The 26,257-nt window shown below is 38.1% G+C and overlaps 1 protein-coding gene across 4 annotated transcripts in view; it reads right to left on the bottom strand.

Annotated features, from left to right (window-relative positions):
* Positions 1-26,257, bottom strand: part of sema5a (sema domain, seven thrombospondin repeats (type 1 and type 1-like), transmembrane domain (TM) and short cytoplasmic domain, (semaphorin) 5A) — a 397,269-nt gene that overhangs the window by 212,794 nt on the left and 158,218 nt on the right. For all 4 annotated transcript variants that reach the window (XR_015524511.1, XR_015524510.1, XM_087308760.1 and 1 more), the window contains one exon: positions 4,055-4,154. Coding sequence is in view for 2 of the 4 variants with exons in the window: in XM_087308760.1 (XP_087164886.1) it covers positions 4,055-4,154 (100 nt within the window). In the remaining 2 variants the exon portion in view is untranslated. The remainder of the gene's footprint in view (positions 1-4,054; positions 4,155-26,257) is intronic.

Here is a 26,257-nt window from a genome sequence, read left to right as displayed (position 1 = left end):
GGCTTAGCAGACACATTGTCGCAACTGCTGACATTGAAACACACTCATTCGCATGGTGAGACACATGGACTGAGTGCTAATTAAACTAGCTACTGTATGTGTAGAATACAGAAACCCTTGTTATTGGTGACACTGCATGGTGGCCAGAAAATAAACTGCAATATAAAAGTAATTCACATTGTTGAGAGAGTTGTTAAAATAAATGTAACGAACAGGGGTCATAAACTGTTCTCTGTGGTTTACTTACAATGATATCAAGATTGTAACATAAAAACTATCATGGTGGCTTGAGAAATCCAACTATCTGTTATATTACATAAACTTATTATTCTTCTTCTGTCATTTACTTCTTCTTCTTCTTCTTCTTCTTCTTCTTCTTCTTCTTCTTCTTCTTCTTCATTTTCTTCTTTTATTTTAAGAAATCCTGTCCTGCTTGACTGTTCATACTACAACCACCAAACTAACTCCAAACCTCCAAACTACTTAGGGTTTTCCAAAAACTGACCTGGAAAATTCTGAAAAGTCCCATTGTCTTAACTTTGTGACCTCATAACTTAGCACCAGACTGTCAAACAGACTTAAGGTTGGGCTCATTTAACTCAGACTACCAATCTGCCAACCAATGATGACCTTTCAAGTTACTTCCCTGTTGAAAAATCCAGCTTAAACCAGCCTGGGATGGTTGGCTGGTTTTAGCTGGTCGATCAGCCTGGTTGTAGAGGGGTTTTGAACACTTCCAGGCTGATTTCCAGCCATTTCCAGCCTGGTCTTAGCTGGTCAGGCTGGGAGATGACCAGCTAACACCAGCTTGACCAGCCTAGCCAAGCTGGGAGTCCAGTCAAAAACAGCTATGTCCAGCTTAAACCAGGCTGGTCAAGCTGGTTTCTGCTGGATTTGGCTGGTCATTTTCCAGCCTGACCAGCTAAGACCAGCCTGGAAATGGCTGGAAACCAGCCTGGAAATGGTCAAAACCCCTCTTAAACCAGGCTGGTCGACCAGCTAAAACCTAGGCTGGTTTAGGCTGGATTTTTCAGCAGGGTTGCCATACCCTAGTAACCACTTACGGCACCATAGGAACTTTCCTATAGACTTCCATTATAAAAAACTGCCATTGACTTTACATTGGACATACTAACAAACATACAGTGTTGTAGCACTAAATGCGGGGGCCCCCCTGCACAGATTAATGACGAGGGGGGATTTTTTTTTTACTAGAAACATGCTAGCAACATGCTAATTAATACTAGAATCATGCTAATTTATGTTAGCAACTGCCTAGCAACTACTCAGAACACCTTAGCAATCACCTAGCAACACATTCGCAACTGCCAAGCAACTATTCAGAACAGCCTAGCAACCACATAGCAACACCTTAGCAACTGCCTAACAACCACTCAGAACCCCCTAGCAACTCCTAAGCAACAACCTAGAACACCTTAGCAACTGCCTAGCAACCACCTAGCAACACCTTAGCAACCACCTAGCAATGCCTTAGCAACCACATAAACACCCTAACAATGCCTTAGAAACTACTCAGAACACCCTAGCAACCGCATAGCAACACCTTAGCAACTACTCAGAATACTCTAGCAACCACCTTACAACACCTTAGCATCCACCTAGCAATGCCTTAGCAACCACATAAAACACCCTAACAATGCCTTAGAAACTACTCAGAACACCCTAGCAACCGCATAGCAACAACTTGCGACTGCCTAGCAACAACTTAGCAACCACCTAGAAACACCTTAACAACTACCTGGAACACCCTAGCAACCGCCTAGCAATACCTTAGCTACTGCCAAACAACCACTCAGAACACCTTAGCAACCGCCTAGCAACACCTTCACAACAAGTAAAAGCACTCTAGCAACTGTCTAGCAACCACTCAGATTGCTCTAGCAACCTTTCAGAACACCCTAGCAACCACTTAGCAACACAGTTTCACTTAGCAAACAGTTTAATTTTTTTTTAAACTATTTTAATTATTTAAACTTTAAAACTACTTCAAACTTTTAGACGAGGCTTTCTCAAGCAATCACAAAGTTTGTCTACGAACTTTACTTTTCTAGTTTACAAATAGCAGGCTACATTCTGACTTGTTTTGACCCTCCTCATTAAAACACAATTGAAATGAAGTAGGAAAAAACAACAACAAACAAACTAACAAGCTCTTACTGTTCTAGTGTGCCCAGAACTGCATTAAAAATAGTTCATTAATTTCCTAATGTTGGGATTAGAAAGAAAGCACAAAAGGCAACGTAATGCTTTTACATAAGACAGAACTACATTGTGCAAGATACTGTGCTAAAGGGGTATTTTAAATTTGAAAAAAATTATTTGTGAAACATTCACTGGTAAATATTTTTTAAGCCTTTCTTGAGACCTTATTAGTTTAAATAAACGTTTAAATAAAGTTTTCAGTGCAAATACAGAGAAGAGTGCTTTTACAGGAGGTTTGTCAAGCCCACTCAACCGTCTGGAGCACTTTTAGAAAAGCACAATATTTTTTCTAGACTTAAGGAGTGATTGTAAGGTTGTGAGATTGTAAGAATGTCAGATGCAAATGTGCAATATTTTGTAAGTCTTGGATAAAAAAAGTAAGATAAAAGTATTTTTTTACAGGTGGTTTGTGAAGCCCACACACCTATGTGAAACACTCCTTATAGGGTATGCAGAGCTATGTCTCTTTGAGCTATGAAGGTTCCTTTCACAGCATTGATGTTGTAATATAATTAAAATATAACCAGTTAAATAGACTTTGCCATTCATTTAGTTGCTCAAGCATAAAACAAGATAAAAAGCCATTGGCCGTCGAGATAAAAAGCATGCGCCCATCAGGATTAGCAGGTTAGTGCAGAAGCTAGCACTGAATATACTAGGATAAACTAAATGTTAAATTGTTAAAGAAATGGTGGGGAAAGTGTATTTTATAACAGTGCTTTTTGTACATTCTGAGACCCACTTTATATTGGATATCACTCAGCCAGTGGAGATTTTTTTCCCGCTTTTTTTTTATTTTTAAAGAAAACAGACCATAAACGCTTCGATTTTGTAATGGCATACAGATCACCAGGAGCACTTGACCCAGATTACTGCAAAAAGTCCTTCCGCATACTTCAGCATATACCCTATTGCACAATGTTTTGGGATTTTTATGCAGTGTGTTAGGGACAAGAAGGAAGGGGGTCCTGGTATTGTCGATATTGGAGCCTATTTATCAATTTGGTTTCATCACGTACCAGAGGAGTTTTGGACAAAAGAAAGATAAAGGACTCACTTGGACAAACGCAGACTAATTTAGGCTCAATTTAGCTACTATGTAGATTTATTCCTTACTCTAGCTTGTTCCACAACAGACTAATAACCAGGCTAAGTTTGCTGTCAATTCTACTAGAAGTGAAGGTGTTTTACAGTCACTTGACCATTTACATACATTTTCGGACCATGGGAAATAAAAACAAGTACTTTCAGATATATTAGCAGTATTTTTATGTTCATTTATGGTTTCAGATTTTTGTACAATAAAGAGTTTAATAGGATAAAACACATAAAACAAATAACAATAAAAAAATATTTTAGTCCTCCACATAAAAGCAATAGGAAAAGCTTTCATCTTTGCAGTACACATAAAATTAACAAGAAAAAAAGAAAAATCAAATTGTTCTTGTAATCTAAAATTTAAATCTAAAAATGTACTTCCTGTTTCTTTTCAGTTAAATGCTCAGATTACGTATGTTTTAGGTATTGATACCTGTCAGTTTTTACAGAGCTTTAACAACAAACAGAAATGGTGATGAGAAGGTGTCTGTGAGGTTGTAATAACTCTCCCTAGGCCTTTTCCCAATATGTCTGAATGAAATGCCTACTTAACTACATTCAATCAGCTCGAAGTAGAAAAAGCAAACCACACAAACAGTTTTCTTATATAATATTCCATATATATATTTTTATAAAAGTAAAAAAAAATAAATAAAAAATAAAAATAAATAAAAAACCTTTGCAGCTTCCACAGAGTTTAAACTGAGAGTGAAAATGAAGAAGTTTGCAGTACCTTGCACCCACGATGAGTTCATTTTGGCCAGGGTCAAAGGTCAGCTGTGAATAATCGACAGTGCCTTCAGCTCTGAACCGGTGGATCCACGGCTCAATATCTGTAGAACAACAGAAGACACATGTCAGCGCACATCAATAACAGACTCTGCTCAATGTTTTCTTAATATATATTTTCCCTCGATTTATGGGCTCTGGAGTGTGTTGCTTTGTGTTTGTGTATGGTATGCATATCAGATGCTCTGGCTGTGGCGCCTGTCATATTAACCTCTGGCCTCTGCGTTAAAGCTTCATTCTTGGCTTGTCTAACATCTTTTTCTTTTTTGCCTTCCTTCTTCTGTGTAATGGGAGAGCTGCTGGGTTTGTGCTTCCAGTAATGCTGGCAATTGTTATTTTGTGCTATCGGCTATCGCTATGTGATGTAGTTTCACATAATAAATAAATAAATAGATGATAGATAGAGACAGACAGACAGACAGACAGACAGACAGACAGACAGACAGATAGATAGATAGATAGAGATAGATAGATAGATAGATAGATAGATAGATAGATAGATAGATAGATAGATAGATAGATAGATAGATAGATAGATAGATAGATAGATAGATAGATAGATATATAGATAGATAGATAGATAGATAAACATTACATAAATAATAATAAACTGAAATTATTACCAGTTACTGGTAAAGCAAACAATATTTTTAAATATGTTTCAAAAAGTAAGTATCTTATTGTTTTTTATAAAGGCCATGTAGGATGATGGACTATATGTAATAATAATAATAATAATAATAATAATAATAATAATAATAATAATAATAATAATAATATTTCCTAGAGATGGGTTGCAGCTGGAAGGGCATCCGCTGCGTAAAAACTTGCTGGATAAGTTGGTGGTTCATTCCGCTGTAGCGACCCCAGATTATAAAATGGACTAAGCCGACAAGAGAATGAATGAATGAATGAATGAATGAATGAATGAATGAATGAATGAATGAATGAATGAATAAAAGAATGAATGAATGTATGAATGAATAATAATACATTAAATAATTCAACATTAAAAGCATTTAGTTTTTAGTGTCACATAATATCATATTACCTAATCAATCATAATGCTTAATAAATATTTCTGCATGTATTATAATGTCCTTCATGCAATAATAAACACAGCATAAGCAAAACAAAAACAGTTAAGTGAATAAATTAAAAATAGCCTACAACCTTCCTTCAATGAAGTTGTTTTATTTGAAGAATCAGTTTAACAGCTCTACAGCAGAACAAAGCCTCCTCTAACTCTGATGTGGTTGTTTTTCTTCTGAAGAAAAGTGGCTCAAGCATACAAAGGGAAGCCAGAATTCCCTAAAGATCCACAGCATCAGCTACCACAATGTTCCTCCATAAATCTTGCAAGTCTCTATTGGATAAGTCCTATAACTTCAGGTTGAGTGGAGCTCGTAAGTGAATATGGAGACATTTGATTCTCTTCTTGGTACTCCAATGTTTTTGAGAAGAGATTGTCTGCAGAACAAACCACTGTTATTCAATGTCTTGCTTAATTAACCTAACTTGCCGGGATAACACAATAACCTAGTTAAGTCTTTAAATTGCAATTTAAGCTGAATACAAGTACTGTCATCAGAGCAACGACTAAATAAATGAGTTATAATATACTGGGCTTGACAATAACACCTGCCAGCCCTCCAAATGCGCGCAGATTTCAGCTGTGGTGGGTTAGACAGACACCCCCACTCGTCACTAAAGATTAGAGTTTTAGTTAAAGACAGCTTGTCATTATGCCTGCAAATGTGCTCTTAGAACCGAGAAGCAGCACGACTGGTAACTTTTCACGCAAGCAAAAAAAAAGCAGGTGAACACCGAATGAGAGGATGATCAGGCATGTGGTGAGACACAGGTGATACTCGCTCACAGTTGCCACTTTCACTTTTACCAAACTTTGAACTAATTATTACTGAGCCTAATGTTAATTGTGTGCAGGTGATCAAGCTTTCACTACCGCATACAGAAAGTTTTTCACCTGCTTTTGTTAGCTTGTAGTAATTTCTGTTAATATGGTTTAAATATTATCCTTTACAATAACATTGCTTTAATAGGAGATTAACTCACCATTTATCTATAGTTACCGGATGATGTGAGACTTTTAGCCTGGACAGAGTACTGTGTATAGTTTTAGATAAATGAGAATATTTTTTTTTAAATGTCAATTGTTTTTTTTAAGAACATTATTGTTGAATAAAAAGTGCATGTACACAGCTATATTAAGCTTGTCTTGACACATTATTTAAAATTTGTGGCCAGAGAAAAAAAAAAAGATAAATTCTTAGTGTTCAGCCCTAAAAATCAAATAAAATAAAAATATAAAATGTTAAGGAGGCATGTGGACATAACACATAATTTAAATCAAGTAATTTTAGCATTCCAATGTCAAATTTATGCAAATAAAATATTTTTTCTAAACAACAAAATTGTGGCTAGTGAAAATGGCGAGTGGCTAGTAACGCTGTATATATTATATTATAGGTGGGCATAGATCAATTTTTTTAATCTAGATTAAAATGGCTCATCTGAATTCTGCCGAAGGCATTCAGAATATGTGTGCTATCCAAATAAGAAGTCTTTAAGAAGAGGTTTCTAAAGCCAGGTGGCGCATTAGACCAGGGGCTCATGTCCTGTTTTCAAAATGCATCACAAACTGCTTGAGAAACTGTTCTACTATGATAATTGATGATGAAAATAAATTATGTTCAATAACAAGTACTTATGTTTTCTAACTGTTTATTCTGTTAAACATAAATTTTGAACTGTAGGCCTACATGAGCTCGAACAGCGATTTTTGATCTCCTTAATCTCAAAAAATTCATAACGGAACTAAACAGAAATGGAATTAAGACATGTGGAGTATGCATATATTAGTCGCATTATTGAAGTAAACACCGCGATCAGTAAACACTGCCATGTAGGACTTTTCGCCATATTTTGCGACAATATCCACACACACACATGGCTGTCAGTAAAGGACCGCGCACACACACACCCACACACACCCACACACACACACACACACACACACACACACACACACACACATACACACATACACATACAGACACACACACACACACACACGCACACACACACACACACACACACACACACACACACACACACACATCATGAAATGTAGAAGTTTTTTTCTTTCCATCAGCGTGTGGTAGTAAACTCCATAACACTTTCACCAGTGCATGAGTTAAAGTGAAACTCCCGATCTGCAGTTTAAGTCAGGCATCCTGCTGATTTAATTCAGAAGGGCACATTTTTGCCAGATGGCTCACCAGTCAGGTATATTGTACATCCACGCTAAAATATCACGATAAAAGTCATCATAGCTTGCGTAGAATAGACCCAGCTCACAATCCAACTGTGAGAATAGATTATTGGTAATATTTTTTTATCGCGCGATAAGAGTCGATATATATATATATTCTCAATACTATTGCCATAGCAAACTATTACTATTGCCATAGCAAACTGTGAGAGATATAACTTTCAAGGGATTTTAAGGGGTGGATACATTTAACACAACAAACAGAGTTGTTGAATGTTAAAATAAGGTGAATTTAATAAAAATAAGGAACATACTGGATCTGTTTCTTCACTCTTCTTTATTCTTTTTTAATGTATTATAGAAGTATCGGATCGGTTTTCGTATCAGTAGATCCTCAAAATTAAATGACTCGCACTCGAAAAAAACTGATTGACACATTACATATATATATATTAGGGATGCTCAAAATAATCGATTAACCGTTAACTGAAAGGGTGCGTTTGTGACCGATTAATGCTATCAGTTAAACGATTAAAATGATTATTTTATATAACTCTAGTTTGGCTGCATAAGGGGCCGATTGAATGCGCCTTTGCGTTAAGAGGGGCATCTTTTGCACGCGGCTCATCCCAGAGCAGCAGTTTGTGTTGTCAAGACAACTAGAGAGAACTTTTAAAGAGCTTGGTTTCCGCTACATTCATTCTTTCATGGCGGGGACCAAAATGCATCCATCCACGACTACATTACCCATTCAAAACATTCAGTTATTGTTGTTGTTGTTTTTAATAGCAGATTATAATCGCATCAAAACGTATTAAAAGGTAAGTGGATTATAACAGCCCAAACTTTTCTGTAACCGTATAGTGCTGTGCGCTATCTGTTTAATCATTTGGGGTTACGTGCTGACTGACTGACAGGTGCGCGATGCGTGAGGCCAGCAAACATGCAGAAGCTTTCAGTTAAGATGAACACAGTTTCTATAGTTATACTTTATTTAAAGATAAAGATAAAGTATGACTCTGTATATAATCACTCTATCTTGCTGGAGTTTATAGCCGTTTCGGTTTACTTTAGGACGCATTAATGCCGCTCGGAAGGTATAATCGCTGTTTTAAGTTATCCAGAGCTGTATGAATGTACAAATCTTGAATTTCACAATATTATTAAATATTACAATTGTAAAAACATAGACAGCAACACTTTTGCACAACCGATACCCAGCTGATTCAGTCGTTTCATAAGAGGACCGCGCTTCTTCTGTTCTTTTTTCCTTGTCAACATAAAGGCTGTGAGGTGCGCCTTGCGTTTTTTGAATAAAAAAAAAAACACGTTAGCTGTGGTCGGCCACTTGTTTTACTGCAAGACATACTTAACTTGCAGGACGATAACGTATAGCCCGTGGCTACAGACACATTTGCCAAAGAAGCAAAATGGAAAAAGAATATTGCTGTTTGAAACAGACGTGTTGGTGCCAAAAAAAGCGTTGATGTTGACCTGGATCTGCGTCATAAACGCAACAAATAGGCTTTACCTTTAATTTTACAGCTTATAAAGCATGTATGCACATTAATGCAATATCATATTTAAACAACACAACTGTTTACAAAATTTCAACATATGCGCGCGTTGTTGTTGTCTTTTCATCACGCAGCGCGCACTTGAACCGCGAGGGAGAGAAAGGAAACCATCAGGACATATTCTTTAAAATAATGATTTCTATTAAAAATATAGAAAGGTTTATATATATATATATATATATATATATATATATATATATATATATATATATATATATATATATATATATATTTATTTTATTTTTTTTTTTTTCTTTCTTTTCAATTTATAGGAATTTAGATTTGAGAAAAGACTGTCAAAATAGCAATTCATTGCTTTCTAGTTTTCTGTACTTAAGAACTTAAGACAGTTATTTCAACTTGGCCAACTTATTTGATGTATTTTGTGCTTAGCCCTGGTTTCTTTTACATCATGAAAAATCATGCATTCCCACTAGATGAATAGTTTTTCTTCAAGAGCAGTGACTGGTCAGAATGCTCATAGAGTAGAGCAAAGACTCATTTGTGCGCCCATAATGTTTCTTGCAATAGACAACATTAGTAATTTAGCCATCAAATTAAAAACTAATGTTTTAACAGTTTTTTTTTTTTATTTCCCAAATATTTTCAGCCAGAGTTCAACAAGATTTTCCAAGGTCTGCAATGTTTTAATGCAAGGACCTTCAGATCATGTGTTCATGTTCTATTGATATCTTTATCAAATATATTTTTGGCAGAAATAAATATTTACTGTATACTGTAGTCAAAGCAAAAACTCTCACTATCAGCATAATTCACAAACACATAAACATCGATTATGCACTGTACATTAAGGTAACATTCAGTTTTTCTTTTTTTTTTCTTTTTTTTTTTTTTACATCTGCAAAGATAAAATAAATATACTAATAGTGTAATGTTAATTTCAAGGCCAGCACATAAAATAACAGTACATTTACATTTGGTCATTTAGCACATTGTTTCTCAACCATGTTACTGGAGAACCACCAACACTGCATGTTTTGGAAGTTGCCTTTGTCGGGCACACAATTACAGCCCCTTTACTCTCTGCTAACAATAACATGATGTTCCTCCAGAAAAGTGGTTGAGAAACATTGATTTAGCAGACACTTTTGTCCAAAGCTAATCACAAAAGAAGAGCATTGTGTGATTCATCAAGAAGAGGCAATACAAACAAGAATAAATACTTATGAAAGGAACTTGTAGTGTTCAGAGATATTCTATAGTTGAGAAGTGTTTTTAGCTGTTTTGTGAATGATCTCAGCTAGAAATGTTCTCTACATGTTCTGAGAATATTACCAAGCAATGTTGCATTACTGTTTTCGGTGGGTAGTTTATTAGTTCCCAGAACATTCTCTTAAAAGATAGGAAAACATTTTCTAGAAAGATTCTAACCACATTTGCAGCTAACAATTTTAGAACATTATATTCTAACATTTTTATAACATTATTAATGGGTAGTTTTCTTTAAGTTGCCAGAATGGTCTCTTTAATAGTAGGAAAACAATCTCTAAATACATTCTAAATAAGTTTCGAAGTAACATTGCAACAAAATTATAGCATTTCAACGTATTGTTTTATTTCACTTCCTAGAACATTCTCTTAAAAGATAAGAAAACATTCTCTAAAAAAATTCTAAACTTGTTTAGTCGTAACATTGTAGAAACATTAAAATAAGTATAACATTTCAAGGTATTGTTTTATTTTTCTTCCCAGAACATTCTCTTAAAAGACAGTTAAATGTTCTCTAAAACATTCTAATCCCGTTTAATGGTACCATTGTTAAAATATTATACGCTAACATTTTCAGCAGATATTTTGTTGTAGTTCCCAGAAAGCCTTATATAAGTCAGGACAATATTTTCTAAATATTCTACATGTTTGTTAATAACATTGTTTGTTTTCTTTTTTCTTTCCAAAATATACAGTAAAGATATAACATACACAAAACACTCTCAATAACTATTTAAAATATTTAATTTTACTGTAGCAATGTAAAAAAGAGAGTTTAAAGCACTGCATTTTCTTTCATTCTTGTGCTCATTGTATAACATGTGTAACAAATAAAAAGAAAAAAAAAGAAAACAATTTTTAAAATCTGGTATATTTAAAACGAATAATTTGCTGACACATAATACAAATTTTACTAATTGTATGAAATACTAATGAAATGTCACTTTAAATCTGTATGCTTTGCCACTATTTTTGAAAATAAAAATAAGTTTTTGAACATAACATTTTATATATTTTAATATATAAAAGTACAGGTTAAAATTAGTATGTTCATTGTCTTTCTGTCTCGTTATTGAAAATAAATCATGTTCTTACAACATTTCTCTAATGTGACTGTGAAAATGTAGTTACTTTGTTTTTTATAAAACATTGTGAAAACATTTTCTAAGAGAGCATGGTTTAATCTGGTGACATTTCAATAATCTTAAAATGTTTTTAAAATGTTGCAGATTTGTTCTAGCTTTGTTCAAATGTCTTATTGTTAGAACAGTTTACAAAGAAACATTCCACATCTCACATCTCAATGATGTTCTTAAAACATTTCTCAATGTGTCTGTGAGAATGTTCTTACTTTGACTTTATGAAACATTGTGAAAATGTTTTCTGAGAAAAAATTGTGTAATCTGGTCCCTTACCAACATTTTCAAAACATTGCTAGAATGTTCTTGTTCATGGTTTTGAGGAAAAACATTTTTTTAATATTCATTGGATATTTCATCAAAATGTTTTCTTTAAAACTTTAACACAACCTGTAGGGAATGTTAGCCAAAGTTGAGAGAACGTTCCCTTCTAGCTGGGATGCCAGCAGTAACAACTAGTCGATAATATTACTCAACTTTACTCTACAAATACATACAAAAGAACGCTTTGGTTACTAAGGTAATGGAAATGGAAATGGGGGGAAATGGGGGGAATGGAAATTCTATGTGGAACTATAGAATTCCACTATGTGGATTTAGTTTAGTAAGCCAATCATCTGAAAGAGTATATAAATGGGCCAATGAAATGCCAATGACTTCGCAGCTTCAGCTTGCGCAGCTGATGCTCATTGCAATCAATATGGCAATATAGACACAGCACGTGCAAAGCTAAGCATCCTTTTTTAGCTGAAGAGACTTTCACCTCAACAGCTAAGGGGCAATCATTATGGCAAAGGAACATAGCATTTCCATTCCTCCCTCTGGGAATGAGGGTTACCTTAGTAACCGGAGTGTTCCCCTTCAGGAGGGGAACTTCAATGCTATGTGGAAAAAACGTCCACTATGGGGAAATGTATGTAAAATGCCATGATGATTGAACCTTATCTTCGCCTCCGATGAGAAATTTGCCAGGCAAAAGAGAGCGTGAGTGCACCTGCATCACCAGAGGCGCTGTCTTCCAACGTGTTCCCTGGCCCTTTCTATTCCCACTTCAACAAAAGATTTACGGATTTACCTATATTTTTTGGGAGCCGCAAAGTGTCTAGATAATTTCTGTGTGACACACAGCGGCAGATGGTCGAGCTGGGTTTCTCCCTTGCCTGGCGTTCTTTGGGTCCGGTCCACCAGAGCGGTAAGTCGAAACCTCTTCTGCTCCATCAGTTTTTGACTAAGGTTCTAACATTTTATCTGTTTGTTCATTCTTTAATGTCAAAATAGCAATCAAAAGCCCCACCCTCTTTTGAAAGCAACAGCTCATTTGCATTTAAAGTGACACACACAAAAAAGTTTTTGCTTACACCCAAATTGTGTAAAATTTGAAACAGTGATCTGAAGCATATTATGAGCTGAAACTTTCCAAACCCATTCTGGAGACACTAGAGGTTTATTTTACATTGAATAGTTATGCTAAATTTACTAAAATGATAATGATAAAACAATAAATGTGGAGAACTAAAATCTACTTGCAAAAACATTTCATTTAGCAGGTTGTGTGAAAGAGCCACATTAGCAGCTTTGCATGTCTTGTAAAAATAGCATGAAGATGTAAAATAACAGGCACTTTCCAAAACTCAACCCCACCATGGAAACAATTTACCCTCGAGAAGTCTTACTTTAGCCTTTCCTCTTCTGTTTTCTTAAACTGTTAAGCTGTTTCTTTTAATAGATGTTAATATATTTGTTTATTCCAAAGAACCTTTAAAGTACAGGAAGGAACATCTGACAAGCCACAGCTGTGTAAATGCTGGTTCTTCAGACTCTTAAGTTGCTTTTAAACAAGTTGTCTAACCAAAATTACAGAGGGAGGAACCCAAGACAAACTTATTATTAAACTTGCACAAAACCACTTTACACAGAGCATGTATTGTTACCAAATGGTGGCACTTAATGATAAATCATAAAAAATCCAAAGACTAGCATGTTGGTAGTTAAGTATAATGTTGCTGTAATGTTTTAACACCATGCCAACATGAATTAGCTTAACATGTTTTAAGTATGTTTCTAACAGCTTTTGCACATGGCTTAACATGCTGTTAGTGTGAATTCATGTTGATACTTTCAAACATTTTCTTACTTTCTAACATCGTTTGCAGGTTGCTGAAATGTTGTGCACAAATGTTTTGCTAACTTGAATCAGCATGTTGTTATACTGTAGATTTGCATTAATTAGTTTGATAAGTCTTAATGTTTTTAAAATTGCTAGTATGTTTTTAACAGATTTTAGCCTGCTGTTTTCATATATTACCACATTTTTAGACAGAATGGAAGTCATTTTGCATCTTGCAATTACAAATATGTATATGTATAATGGAAAAATAATAGTAATAAGAAACAAGGTTAACAGGTTAAAAAATTGAATTTAGAGTACATTCCTTTTAACTGAAATGTTAGAAAGCATTCAGATAGGAAACCAAGATAAAGATAAATGTGAACATAAATACAAAAACATGTACAATTTACAATGTTGTACTTTTCCCAGTGAGCCATGCAATACAGCAAAAGCTCTGACAAGCCTGTGCAGACACTCTGACTGATCATAAGATACACACTGCACCTGTGGGGAACCATCTGTTTTTTAAACCTGTCATCGACAACAAAACAAAAGTCTTGTTTTCCCAGAACGAAAAAAAATAAAATAAAAACTCATCTGAAGCCTAAACTAAATGCAAACCTGACTCACTATGAATGTGCAACATCTGTCTAGAACATTACTGCACAAACTAGCAGTCATGAGCCGAGTTCTACACAAATAAAACGACAATTTGGTCATTTACTTGCCCTCCACTTTTCTACACTTGCTATTTCTTCGATTTGTTGAACACAATATATATGTATATATTTTAAATTCTTGGAAACTGGTAGCCAGTGACTTCCATAGTTTATTACTATGGATGTCAGTGACTGCCAATTTCCAACATATATATATTTGTTTTTGTTAAAAAAATATCTCCAATTGAGGTTGAGTTAATAATAAAAGTTCTTTTTTTGGGGCAAGAATGTCTCTTTAATATCTCTTTATAGTTCATAAAAAGATCTAACACTGATACTTTTATACTTTATTGCAATTTAAAGAACAGATGGTCCACTCAAAACCAATATGTACTCACTATTTACTCAGCATTAAGTTATTAAAAACATTAACAATTTTCTTTCTTCTAATGAACACAAAAGAAGCTATTTTGAAGAAAGCCAAAAACATATAGCCCTGACTTCCACGGTAGGAAAAACAAATACTGTGGAAGTCAATGGTAACAGGTTTACAGCATTCTTCAAATTATCTTGTGTTCTTCAAAAAAAGAAAGAAACTCATAAAGTTTTGGAACCGCTTGAAGGAGAATAAGGGTGCACTCACACTAGGCACAGTTTACTTGAACAATGTCCTTGCGCAATTGTCCCCCCACCCTGGAAGGTTGTTAGTTATATATTTAGTTATATATTTTTTTGCTTTATTTTGAGTTGTTTGGGATGCTGTGATACACAGCTGAATATTTTGCGGAACAAATCCAATGCTTATGACGCTCATAAATTTTCATAAAAGTCTTTTTGTTGCATGTATTATGATGTTTGCTGAAGCTTCCAGCAGAAGTAAAGGGAGGTTTAAGCATCTTTGATAAACTATGACATTTCCTTTTTATTGAAAAGTTAAACTAATAAGTCTATATTAACCAGTCACTTAAAAGTGATGTTGTGTCATCATTTCTAACCGAACTGCAATTTGACCAACCTCTTTCAATCGGTCCAGGGCCAGCCAAACAAATCACATAGGTTCGGAATGAATCTGAGAGCAGAGGTGCTCCATTTAAGAAGAAAAAACAAAACAGTGTCTTTTTTGGTCAGGATGGACATATGCTTCTCTGTGACTCAACCCTTTTTATTGATTTTTTTTTTTTTCAGAGAGGCTGCTAGGAACATTCTCTACTATAAATGCAGACTTCAGGCTTGATTCAAAAAAGGCAAATTTAAGAAGAGAACAAAATGTTTCTCAGCCTTCAATTCCCTCCAAATTGGCTTACTGGGTGGCCTGACAAAGTCTGAAAGGTTTAGATAAAAAATAAAAAAAGGTCCATCAATCACTCTTCCCTATAGGCTTTGTCACGATAAGCACAGCGCTGCCGCCTTGTTTGACTATAATTACAGGGGAAATGGTTTCACAAGGCATGGAGTTTCAGAGAAGCAGAAGGTATTTATTAAGGCAATCTGCTAGTGACGTTAATTTAACATGTGAGAAGCTTTAGTAATCGATGTGCTTTTATCCATATATTGAATCATGATTTGTGATATTCTGACAGTGTTTGATTACTGGACATGTATCTAACTTGTATTTACTGTTACTCGGGTGACACATGCTATTATTCAGAGCAACTTAAAATTGAAGAATTTTGCAGCATAATCTGCAGTTCAAAATACCAAAGATACAGAGAATTAGTGTGAACATATAAAGTAACAATAGAATAATGTTTAAGCCATATATAAAGTGTATACTGTGTCTGCATGCATAAGCATACATTTGATTATATCTTTAATGACATTAAAACTAGTTTGTCTACAATATTACTAACAGTTGAAGTCAAAATTATTAGCCCCCTGTTTATTTGTATGTAAGTCAAAATTATAAGCCCCGTTTATTTTTTCCCCAATTTCTGTTTAACAGAGAGCAGATTTTTTTTCAACACATTTCTGAACATAATAGTTTTAATAACTCATTTCTAACAACTAATTTATTTTATCTTTGCCATGATTACAGTAAATAATATCTAACTAGATATTTTTAAGACACTTCTATACAGCTTAAAGTGACATTTAAAGGCTTAACTAGGTTAATTGGTTAACTAGGAATTTTATGGTAATTAGGCAAATTATTGTATAATAATGGTTTGTTCTGTAGACTATTGAAAAAAAAAAAATAGCTTAAAGGGGCTAATAATTTTGACCTTAAAATGGTTTTTCATTCTAGCCAAATAAAATAAATAAGACTTTCTCCCGAAGAAAAAAAATATATTATCAGAAATACTGTGAACATTTCCTTGCTCTATTAAACATCATTTGGAAAATATTTAAAACATTAAAAAAAATGCAAAGGGGGGCTAATAATTCTGACTTCAACTGGATGTAAATTACATTCATATGTATAAATAAAAGCACATTTATAATTGAAATTATCAATAATAACTACCATTAAGAATGATAAAAAATTAGAGAATTTTAGCCCATTTTAGTGAGGCGACATGAATGGGTCACAAGATGATAACAAAATGGTGGTTGTACATTCAAGTTCTATTCATACTGTTCACATTCATACAGTATAAAACATACTTTTCTAACGATCGAGTACACTCTCAGAAATAAAGGTACAAAATCTGTCACTGACGTGGTACCTTTTTAAAAGGTATACTTCTGTACCCTACAGGTGGACATTAGTACCTTTAAGGTTAATTTTTGTATCTTTAAGTAACTGTGAGGTGAACATTTGTATTTTTAGGTATTAATATGTATGTTTTAAGGACCAGATATGGACAAAAATGTACATTTTGAAAAGGTATCGTCCCAGTGACAGATTTTGTAACTTTATTTTTGAGTGTAATCATAATCATACACTCACACATTCAAATATTAAAAAAGAGGTACACCATATACTGTATAAAATATCTATTTGCTATATCTATCTTCACTGTTATTAGAAATGAGCGAGGAAGTGAATAAGAATATAATAAAATATTATTTCCCAAAACATAGTATTTTCATTGTATTTCACAAAGGAATCTTCTGTAACAGCTATTTCAAGTAAATGAGTAAAGCATTTTGTATGTAAGTATTTTCCCAATGTCAAACAAGAGCTCTGTATTTCCAGTAATGTGCATAATAATGTAGTAAACTGTGCTTAAAGTTTTGCCAAACGTCTGTTTTACAAGATCAAACTGAGTTTAAAGCATGTAATGCACTCAAAAAAAAAAATTGTTGAATGAACATGATTTAATCGTGGCACCCTTTATGCATATAATCCAATCAAGTAAACCTGAGCTGCTTTGAACATGTTGTATGAACACAAAGCACATTTGTAGATAAAACATGGTTTCAATATGTCAGTCTAACTTCTTTGCAACTAATTGACTCAAATTGTTTGTATTGTGTTATTCTAATTAAAATGATTCTAATTTACTCAATGTAACACTAAAGCTTTACTTTAACAAAATTATGTCTTGTTAAATCAGCTAGTAATCAGCAATACTGTTGTTTAAATTCATTCATTCATTCATTTTCTTGTCGGCTTAGTCCCTTTATTAATCCGGGGTCGCCACACCGGAATGAACCGCCAACTTATCCAGCAAGTTTTTTACGCAGCGGATGCCCTTCCAGCCGCAACCTATCTGGGAAACATTCACACACACACTCATACACTATGGACAATTTAGCTTACCCAATTCACCTTTACCTACACATGTCTTTGGACTGTGGGGGAAACCAGAAAACCTGGAGAAAACCCACGCGAAGGCAGGGAGAACATGCAAACTCCACACAGAAATGCCAACTGAGCCAACTGAGTCGAGGTTCGAACCAGCGACCCAGCGACCTTCTTGCTGTGAGGCGAACTTGCTACCCACTGCACCACTGCCTCGCCCTGTTGTTTAAATAACATTTTTTAAATGACAATACTATGAAGCGAGATTTAAAATTAAGTAATTCAACACAAAAAGGACAGAAAATATGTTATATATATATATATATATATATATATATATATATATATATATATATATATATATATATATATATATATATATATATATATATATTTCTTTTATTATAGCCTTTAGCAGGCACCAATCACATTTAAACAAATTTCTTCTTAAATATTCTGATACAAAATGTTATATAATATCCAAAATTGTAATATGTAATATAAAATGTATAGGAAACATGTAGCCAACAACATAACATGCATAACATTCAAGCTCTTGGGAAAACCAATTCCCAAACTGTGCCGAAAACACGCGGTGATACTTCTTCTTGTTGTTTTCGTATGGTGACATCCAAAGCACTACCGCCACCTACTGATATGCGCGAAGTGACTCTCCAGAGTGAGAGTTGTCGATTTGAAGCGTCTCAGTCTCATTGAATCAACATGTTCTGATCAAATTCATTTGATTATTTCTTGATTCAGTTTCAAATAACATGAATTAATCATTTAACATACGTAAACTTGATTTGTTCTTTTCAATCTGACAAGTTTTTATTTTGTAAATCCAATACATGCCTAGTTGATTTTTTTGAGTGTGTGCTTGTAGTTTTGCAGACTTCATCTAAAGCATAGGCAGATGACCGAATGGTTTCACTAAATGTGTCTAAAGAATAAAGGTTAAACTAAATCTAAGCATTTTGAGAAAAACAAACAAACTGTAAAATATTACCACATGCCTGTTGATTCAAATATTTAATACAGAAAAATAAGAGAAATCTGCTATACATATACATTAGTTTTTGTGCAGTCTTCACAAAATGTCTTTTTATACCTATTTACAAGAGCTTGCTCATAAAACACAGCATAATCTGAACTCCAGATGATAGGGCCAAGAAGGACAGAAGGAGTTCAGTGCTTATTTTAGAAGACTTAGTGGAGGAGTTGAACAAACACATAAGAGAAAAGCAGCAAGCGCCAGTACCCGCAGATCCCAGCACTCTTTGAATAAATGTTTTTCCTGAAGAAGGGTTTTGTTTGTGAGAGCTGGCATGCAGGTATTTGGTTTTTGCGGCAGGGCAGCTGCTAAATGTGTAGTCTGGGGCTCGTCCATGATTTGAAAGCTTTGGTTCAAAAGCTCAGTGAGACAGGACGAATTGCATTTTCAAAACGGTACCAATGGAGCGTTATTGTCACGGTTGTGGTGGGGAAAAGGAGCGAGGACTCAAGTGCAAAGAAACAATGGGTATTTATTAATAATAAAATAAAAATAAAAAGCAAAACAAAACTACCCCGAGGGGGAAAACATTAACAAAACACACAAACTTGGCTCAACAAGAACAAGACAAGACTGGATCAGGAACACGGGGAGTGTAGACAACGAACTGGCAAAGGACTGAAAACAAGAGGGGGATTATAAAGCAAAAAAGTAAATTGAAACACAGGTGAACACAATTAACTAAATATGGGTTAACAAGGAGGGTGGGACTAGACAATAGACGGGAGAGCGCATGACACAGATAGACAATACAAGCCATGCGCTCACATAACACAACACTGAAGCACACGACAAAAGCACGTGACCAATGTAAACACCGAGCCATGTGCTTTGACAAAAGACGCAAGACACGAGCACACGATGAATGAAAACACTCACCATGCGCTCACATATGCAGCATGCATGCTTCATCCCAGCGCCGACCAAAACCGAAACCAACAAGACTGAGACGCTGGGAATGAAACACCATGCTGCTGACAGACGAAAACACAAACACGAGTACAAGAGCGCACGCGTCTGAGGGACGCAGAGCGCGCGCGCGGCCGCGTCAAGCAGGAGCGCGCACACTCTACGTACACCCACGACGGCGCGCGCTCACACAGAGACAGAAACAGGACCAGACATGAGAAGTGTCAGAGCTCTGCCACCAAAACAAGAATTTTCAAGACCAAAGTGGCAGAACCCTGACACTAGCCCCCCCCAAAAGGGACGCCACCTGGCGTCCCTAAAGGGAACATCCAACAAGGTACAAGACAGACAAGAAACACTACAAGACAACAGGCAACATCAACAGACACAAGACAGGGGGGTGAACAGGCAAGACGACATGAAGGGGGGGAGGGAGGGAAGCCAAGCCGGACTCAACAAGACAAAAAAGGGAGGGATGGGAGGGCAAGACCAGGGAGGATCAGGAGGGACAGTCCAGGGTGGATTCAGTGGGTCGGGGGCCCCGGCAGGGAGCCAGGGTGGAGCCGGAGGGTCCGTCCAGGGTGCAGGGAGGGAACACCAGGGAGGAGCAGGAGGGACGATCCAGGGAGAGTCTATCAGGGGAGACAAGGCAGGAGGTCGGTGGGGAGCCGGCTGGGCTGGAGGCCTGTGGGGAGCCGGCCGGGCTGGAGACCAGAGGGGAGCCGGCAGGGCAGGAGACCAGAGGGGAGCCGGCAGGGCAGGAGACCAGAGGGGAGCCGGCAGGGCAGGAGACCAGAGGGGAGCCGGCAGGGCAAGGCGCCGGGCTGGGACCGGCAGGACGAGACGTCTGGGTGGGGCCGCCAGGGCAGGGCGCCGAGCTGGGGCTAGCTGGGCGAGACGTCTGAGTGGCGCCGGCAGGGCGAGACGTCTGGGTGGCGCCGGCAGGGCGAGACGTCTGGGTGGCGCCGGCAGGGCGAGACGTCTGGGTGGCGCCGGCAGAGCAAGGAGCCGGGCTGGGGCCGGCTGGGCGAGACGTCTGAGTGGCGCCGGCAGGGCGAGACGTCTGGGTGGCGCCGGCAGGGCGAGACGTCTGGGTGGCGCCGGCAGGGCAAGGGGCCGGGCTGGGGCCGGCTGGGCAAGACGTCTGGTTGGGACCGGCAGGGCAAGGAGCCGGGCTGGGGCCGGCAGGGCTAGACGTCTGGTAGGTGCCGGCAGGGCAAGGTGCCGGGCTGGAGCCGGCTGGGCAAGACGTCTGGGTGGTGCCGGCAGGGCAAGGAGCCGGGCTGGGGCCGGCAGGGCTAGACGTCTGGGTGGTGCCGGCAGGGAAAGACGTCTGGGTGGTGCCGGCAGGGCAAGGAGCCGGGCTGGGGCCGGCAGAGCTAGACGTCTGGGTGGTGCCGGCAGGGCAAGGAGCCGGGCTGGGGCCGGCAGGGCTAGACGTCTGGATGGCGCCGGCAGGGCAAGGAGCCGGACTGGGACCGGCACTGAGCTGCGCTCTGGGGCTGGAGCCGACACTGGAGGGCGCTCTGGGGCTGGAGCCGACACTGGAGGGCGCTCAGGGGCTGGAGTCGACACTGGAGGGCGCTCAGGGGCTGGAGCCGACACTGGAGGGCGCTCAGGGGCTGGAGCCGACACTGGAGGGCGCTCAGGGGCTGGAGCCGACACTGGAGGGCGCTCAGGGGCTGGAGCCGACACTGGAGGGCGCTCAGGGGCTGGAGCCGACACTGGAGGGCGCTCAGGGGCTGGAGCAGACACTGGAGGGCGCTCAGGGGCTGGAGCAGACACTGGAGGGCGCTCAGGGGCTGGAGCAGACACTGGAGGGCGCTCAGGGGCTGGAGCAGACACTGGAGGGCGCTCAGGGGCTGGAGCAGACACTGGAGGGCGCTCAGGGGCTGGAGCCAGTATGGTGGAGGAGCCCTTTCTCCTCCGACGCTTCCTTGGTCTGGGTGGCGGGAAGCTGGCCACCTCTTCAGACACTGCAGTATACTCCACTGCCTGCAGGACTGGTGCAGTGTCTGTTGCGGGTGCCTCAGTAAGTGATGCTGCAGCCAGGATGGTAACTGAAAGGGCTGCAGCAGGTTCGGTCACCTCTGGGTGGGCGACAGGTAAGGCAGACCCGGTCTTCCTCCTCCTTCGCCGTTTCTGGGTCATTGGAGGACTGGGGCCCCCACTGACTGCAGATGGATATGTCAAGCAGTCAGTGGGCTGGCGCTTTGTGCGGAGTTGGTGGAGCTTAAACACAAAGCGCCAAAATGGCAGGTACTCCAGCCTCTCCATCTTCACAGGGCTGAGGGGCTCCGTTAGGCAGATGTTAAATGTCTCCTTGAGGTCCAGGTTATCCTCATACTCAAGGCCATCCACTACAGCAAGGAAGACGTGGGCGAAATTTCTGATGTCCACCTCTCCCCGCTGCAGGGAGATTTCCTGGACAACCTGAAGCAGCTGGTGTTTGACAGAGCCCCCAAGAAAAGGAGATGAAAAGAGGAAGCTACCCATTTTTCTGCTGAGTCCTCTTTATGGCCAGTTCGTACTGTCACGGTTGTGGTGGGGAAAAGGAGCGAGGACTCAAGTGCAAAGAAACAATGGGTATTTATTAATAATAAAATAAAAATAAAAAGCAAAACAAAACTACCCCGAGGGGAAAACATTAACAAAACACACAAACTTGGCTCAACAAGAACAAGGCAAGACTGGATCAGGAACACGGGGAGTGTAGACAACGAACTGGCAAAGGACTGAAAACAAGAGGGGGATTATGAAGCAAAAAAGTAAATTGAAACACAGGTGAACACAATTAACTAAATATGGGTTAACAAGGAGGGTGGGACTAGACAATAGACGGGAGAGCGCATGACACAGATAGACAATACAAGCCATGCGCTCACATAACACAACACTGAAGCACACGACAAAAGCACGTGACCAATGTAAACACCGAGCCATGTGCTTTGACAAAAGACGCAAGACACGAGCACACGATGAATGAAAACACTCACCATGCGCTCACATATGCAGCATGCATGCTTCATCCCAGCGCCGACCAAAACCGAAACCAACAAGACTGAGACGCTGGGAATAAAACACCATGCTGCTGACAGACGAAAACACAAACACGAGTACAAGAGCGCACGCGTCTGAGGGACGCAGAGCGCGCGCGCGGCCGCGTCAAGCAGGAGCGCGCACACTCTACGTACACCCACGACGGCGCGCGCTCACACAGAGACAGAAACAGGACCAGACATGAGAAGTGTCAGAGCTCTGCCACCAAAACAAGAATTTTCAAGACCAAAGTGGCAGAACCCTGACAGTTATGCCTATTTTATTCCAAGTTATTGTTTTTTTTTTTGATAACCTGCCTATTTTAATATATTACCAATATAAAATATAACATAACTATAACATACATGCATATACAGTGCATCTGGAATGTATTTATAGTACTTCACTTTTTCTACATTTTTTGTTATGTTACAGCCTTATTCCAAAATGGATTAAAATCATGTATTTCCTCAAAATTCCACCCACAATACCCCATAATGACAAAATATTGAAAAAATATTCTTAAAATTCTTGCTAATTTATTAAAAATAAAAAACCCTGAAAAATCACATGTACAGAAGTATTCTCAGCCTTTTCCATGAAGCTCTAAATGGAGCTCAGGTACGTTCTGTTTCCACTGAATATTCTTGAGGTGTTTCAGCAGCTTTATTGGAGTTCACCTGTGATAAATTCAGTTGATGGGTCATGATTTGAAAAGGCATACACCTGTCTATATAAGGTCTCAGGGTTGACAGTGCATGTCAAAGCACAAACCAAGCATGAAGACAAATTAATTATTTGTAGACCCCCTGAGACAGGATTGTATTGAGGCACAAGACTGGAGAAGGTTACAGAAAGGTTTCTGCTGCTCTGAAAGTTCCAGTGGGCTCAGTGGCCTCCATCATCCTTAAGTGGAAGATGTTTGGAACCACCAGGACTCTTCCTAGACCTAGTCGGCCATCTAAGCTGAGTGATCGGGGGAGAAGGATCTTAGTCAGGGAGGTGATCAATAACCCGATGATCACTCTGTCTGAGCTCCATCGTTCTTCTGCGAAGAGAGGAGAACCTTACAGAAGGACAACCATCTGTGCAGCAATCCACCAATCAGGCCTGTATGGTAGAGTGGCCAGACGGAAGCCCCTCCACACCTGGAATTTGACAAAATGCATCTAAAAGACTCTCAGACCATAAAAAAGTAAATTCTCTGATCTGATGAGACTAATATTGAACTCTTTGGAGTGAAAGCCAGGCATTACGTTTGGAGAAAACCAGGCACCGCTCCTCTCCAGGCTAATACCATCCTTACAGTGAAGCATGGCGGTGGCAGCATCATGCTGTGGGGTTGCTTTTCAACAGCAGGAACTGGGAGACTAGTCAGGATAGAGGGAAAGATGGATGCAGCAATGTACAGACAAATCCTGAATGGAAACCTGCTTCAGAGTGCTCTTGACCTCAGACTAGGGTGACGATTAATCTTCCAGCAGGACAATAACCCAAAGCAAATTGCCAAAATATCAATGGAGTGGCTTCCCAACTCTGTGAATGTCCTTGAGTGGCCCAGCCAGAGCCCAGACCTAATTGCTGCCAAAGGTGCATCAACAAAGTTTTGGGCAAAGGCTGTGAATACTTATGTGCATTGGATTTTTTTTAGCTATTTACATTTTTAATAAATTTGCAACAATTTAAAAAAATCTTTTTTCACATTGTCATTATGGGGTATTGTGTGTGGAATTTTTGAGGAAATAAATTAATTTAATTAATTTTTAAATAAGGCTGTAACATAAAAAATGTGTAAAAAGTGAAGCCCTATGAAAATTTTCTGGATGCACTGGAAATGGGAGGGCTGTGTATGTTTATGTATGCACATGTGTGTGACAGACCTCCCTGTCGCCGCTGGGCACCGACACCATTATCACTGTATTGACTGTGCATTTTTAATGAATAAGGTGCTAATTAAAAGCATTGTGTTTCAGCATTGTGTGAGTGAGCTGGGTGTCAGACACTGAAACTCACACTCCTGTAACACAAACGGTGAACTGGCACATGGAGAAATCAATCGATTAATTAGCTACTAGTTTGCATTACTACTCACCAGGTCACGTTTACCGGCACTTCCATTCCCACTTACAGTCAGAGCAGATCACTAAAGCTGAAACACTGACCTTGCCTTTCCACTCCATTAGCCCCAATAGACCCCCTTTGGCTTTGACATTCAGCTCCACAATTACTGAAATCCGCCTGCTAAATTTACATTGATTATAATACATGTTCTCCAGGCAAGGGAGTGTTGTAATTTAAGCTGTGGGGTAGGTGACTGAGTTTGTCAATGCAATTAGGTCTCTATGATTTAGGCCAATACACGCAGTTTAGGAGAATGGATTTAGTCCTGTCAGAAAGCAAAAATTCAAGGACTATTTACAAACACACAAATCAAACTCACATAATTGCTTGATATTTGATTTTGATGTTTGCCATCGAGAATTTGTGTGCATTTGTGTTTTATTAGTGTTTAGCTTATGAAAAAATCTAATAAAAAATAAACTAATGAAAAAAGCATAAATATTCCTCTGTTGATGAAATACTTAAGCATCAATTTGTGTCATAAATTCCCAAATTAAAAACAAAGAAAAATTTATGTGGTTTATAAAATGAAAGTAACAAATTCTAAAGTTTAGGCATTATTAAAATATGCAGCAAAATACCACACACAAACACATGAACATGCACAGACTTATATATTTTTAACTGAATTAAAGTATATAATCTAGACACTTTTTTTCTGAAAATAAAAAAATATAATACATAAAAAGGTAAAGGTAACTTGTTTATCCTGTTTATAATGATTTTTCCACAACTGCTAACCTTTAACTAGTTAAGCAGCAATTTATGTCATTTAATCATAAGTGTGATTCCATTTGATTAAATGTTTTTAACAAAATAATGATTACATAAATAAAGACTTTCTAAAACACACACAAATCCATTGATAATAAGCCGCTATCAGCTGAAAAATACCAAATATATTGGCACATAAAATCTAAACCAGATATCAACTAAATCAACTAAATCTAACACATAATAATGTAAAATTTGTATATTTCATTACATGCTATGTACCATGCTCAAAATGATTTTTTCAGTTACCTCTGGCAACATGCTTACACAATCATTTCCACAAGCATCACACCACCTCAAAATGTAAGTTAACATGACAATGATTGCGTATATTAAGGGGGCAAGGTTATTTTCGTCAAATCTAAGACTAAAACTTTTGACCTGAAAACTATTTTTGTAACTGAAATAAAATTTTCACAATAATCGACAAACAAAAAAACAAACAAAACTAAACAAAACCAACATTAGACACAAAAAACTGAAATAAAATCGAAATCTGAATTATTAAACAGTAACTGTGCTTGAAAAACCCAGTTTAGAGATACAGCTTTA

This window comes from Danio rerio, chromosome 24 (genome assembly GCF_052040795.2).
Source record: "Danio rerio strain M-AB ecotype USA chromosome 24, GRCz13ab, whole genome shotgun sequence".
NCBI lineage: Eukaryota > Metazoa > Chordata > Actinopteri > Cypriniformes > Danionidae > Danio > Danio rerio.
The sequence above is the reverse complement of the archived record's forward strand: the minus strand, read 5'-3'. Positions and strand labels throughout refer to the sequence as shown.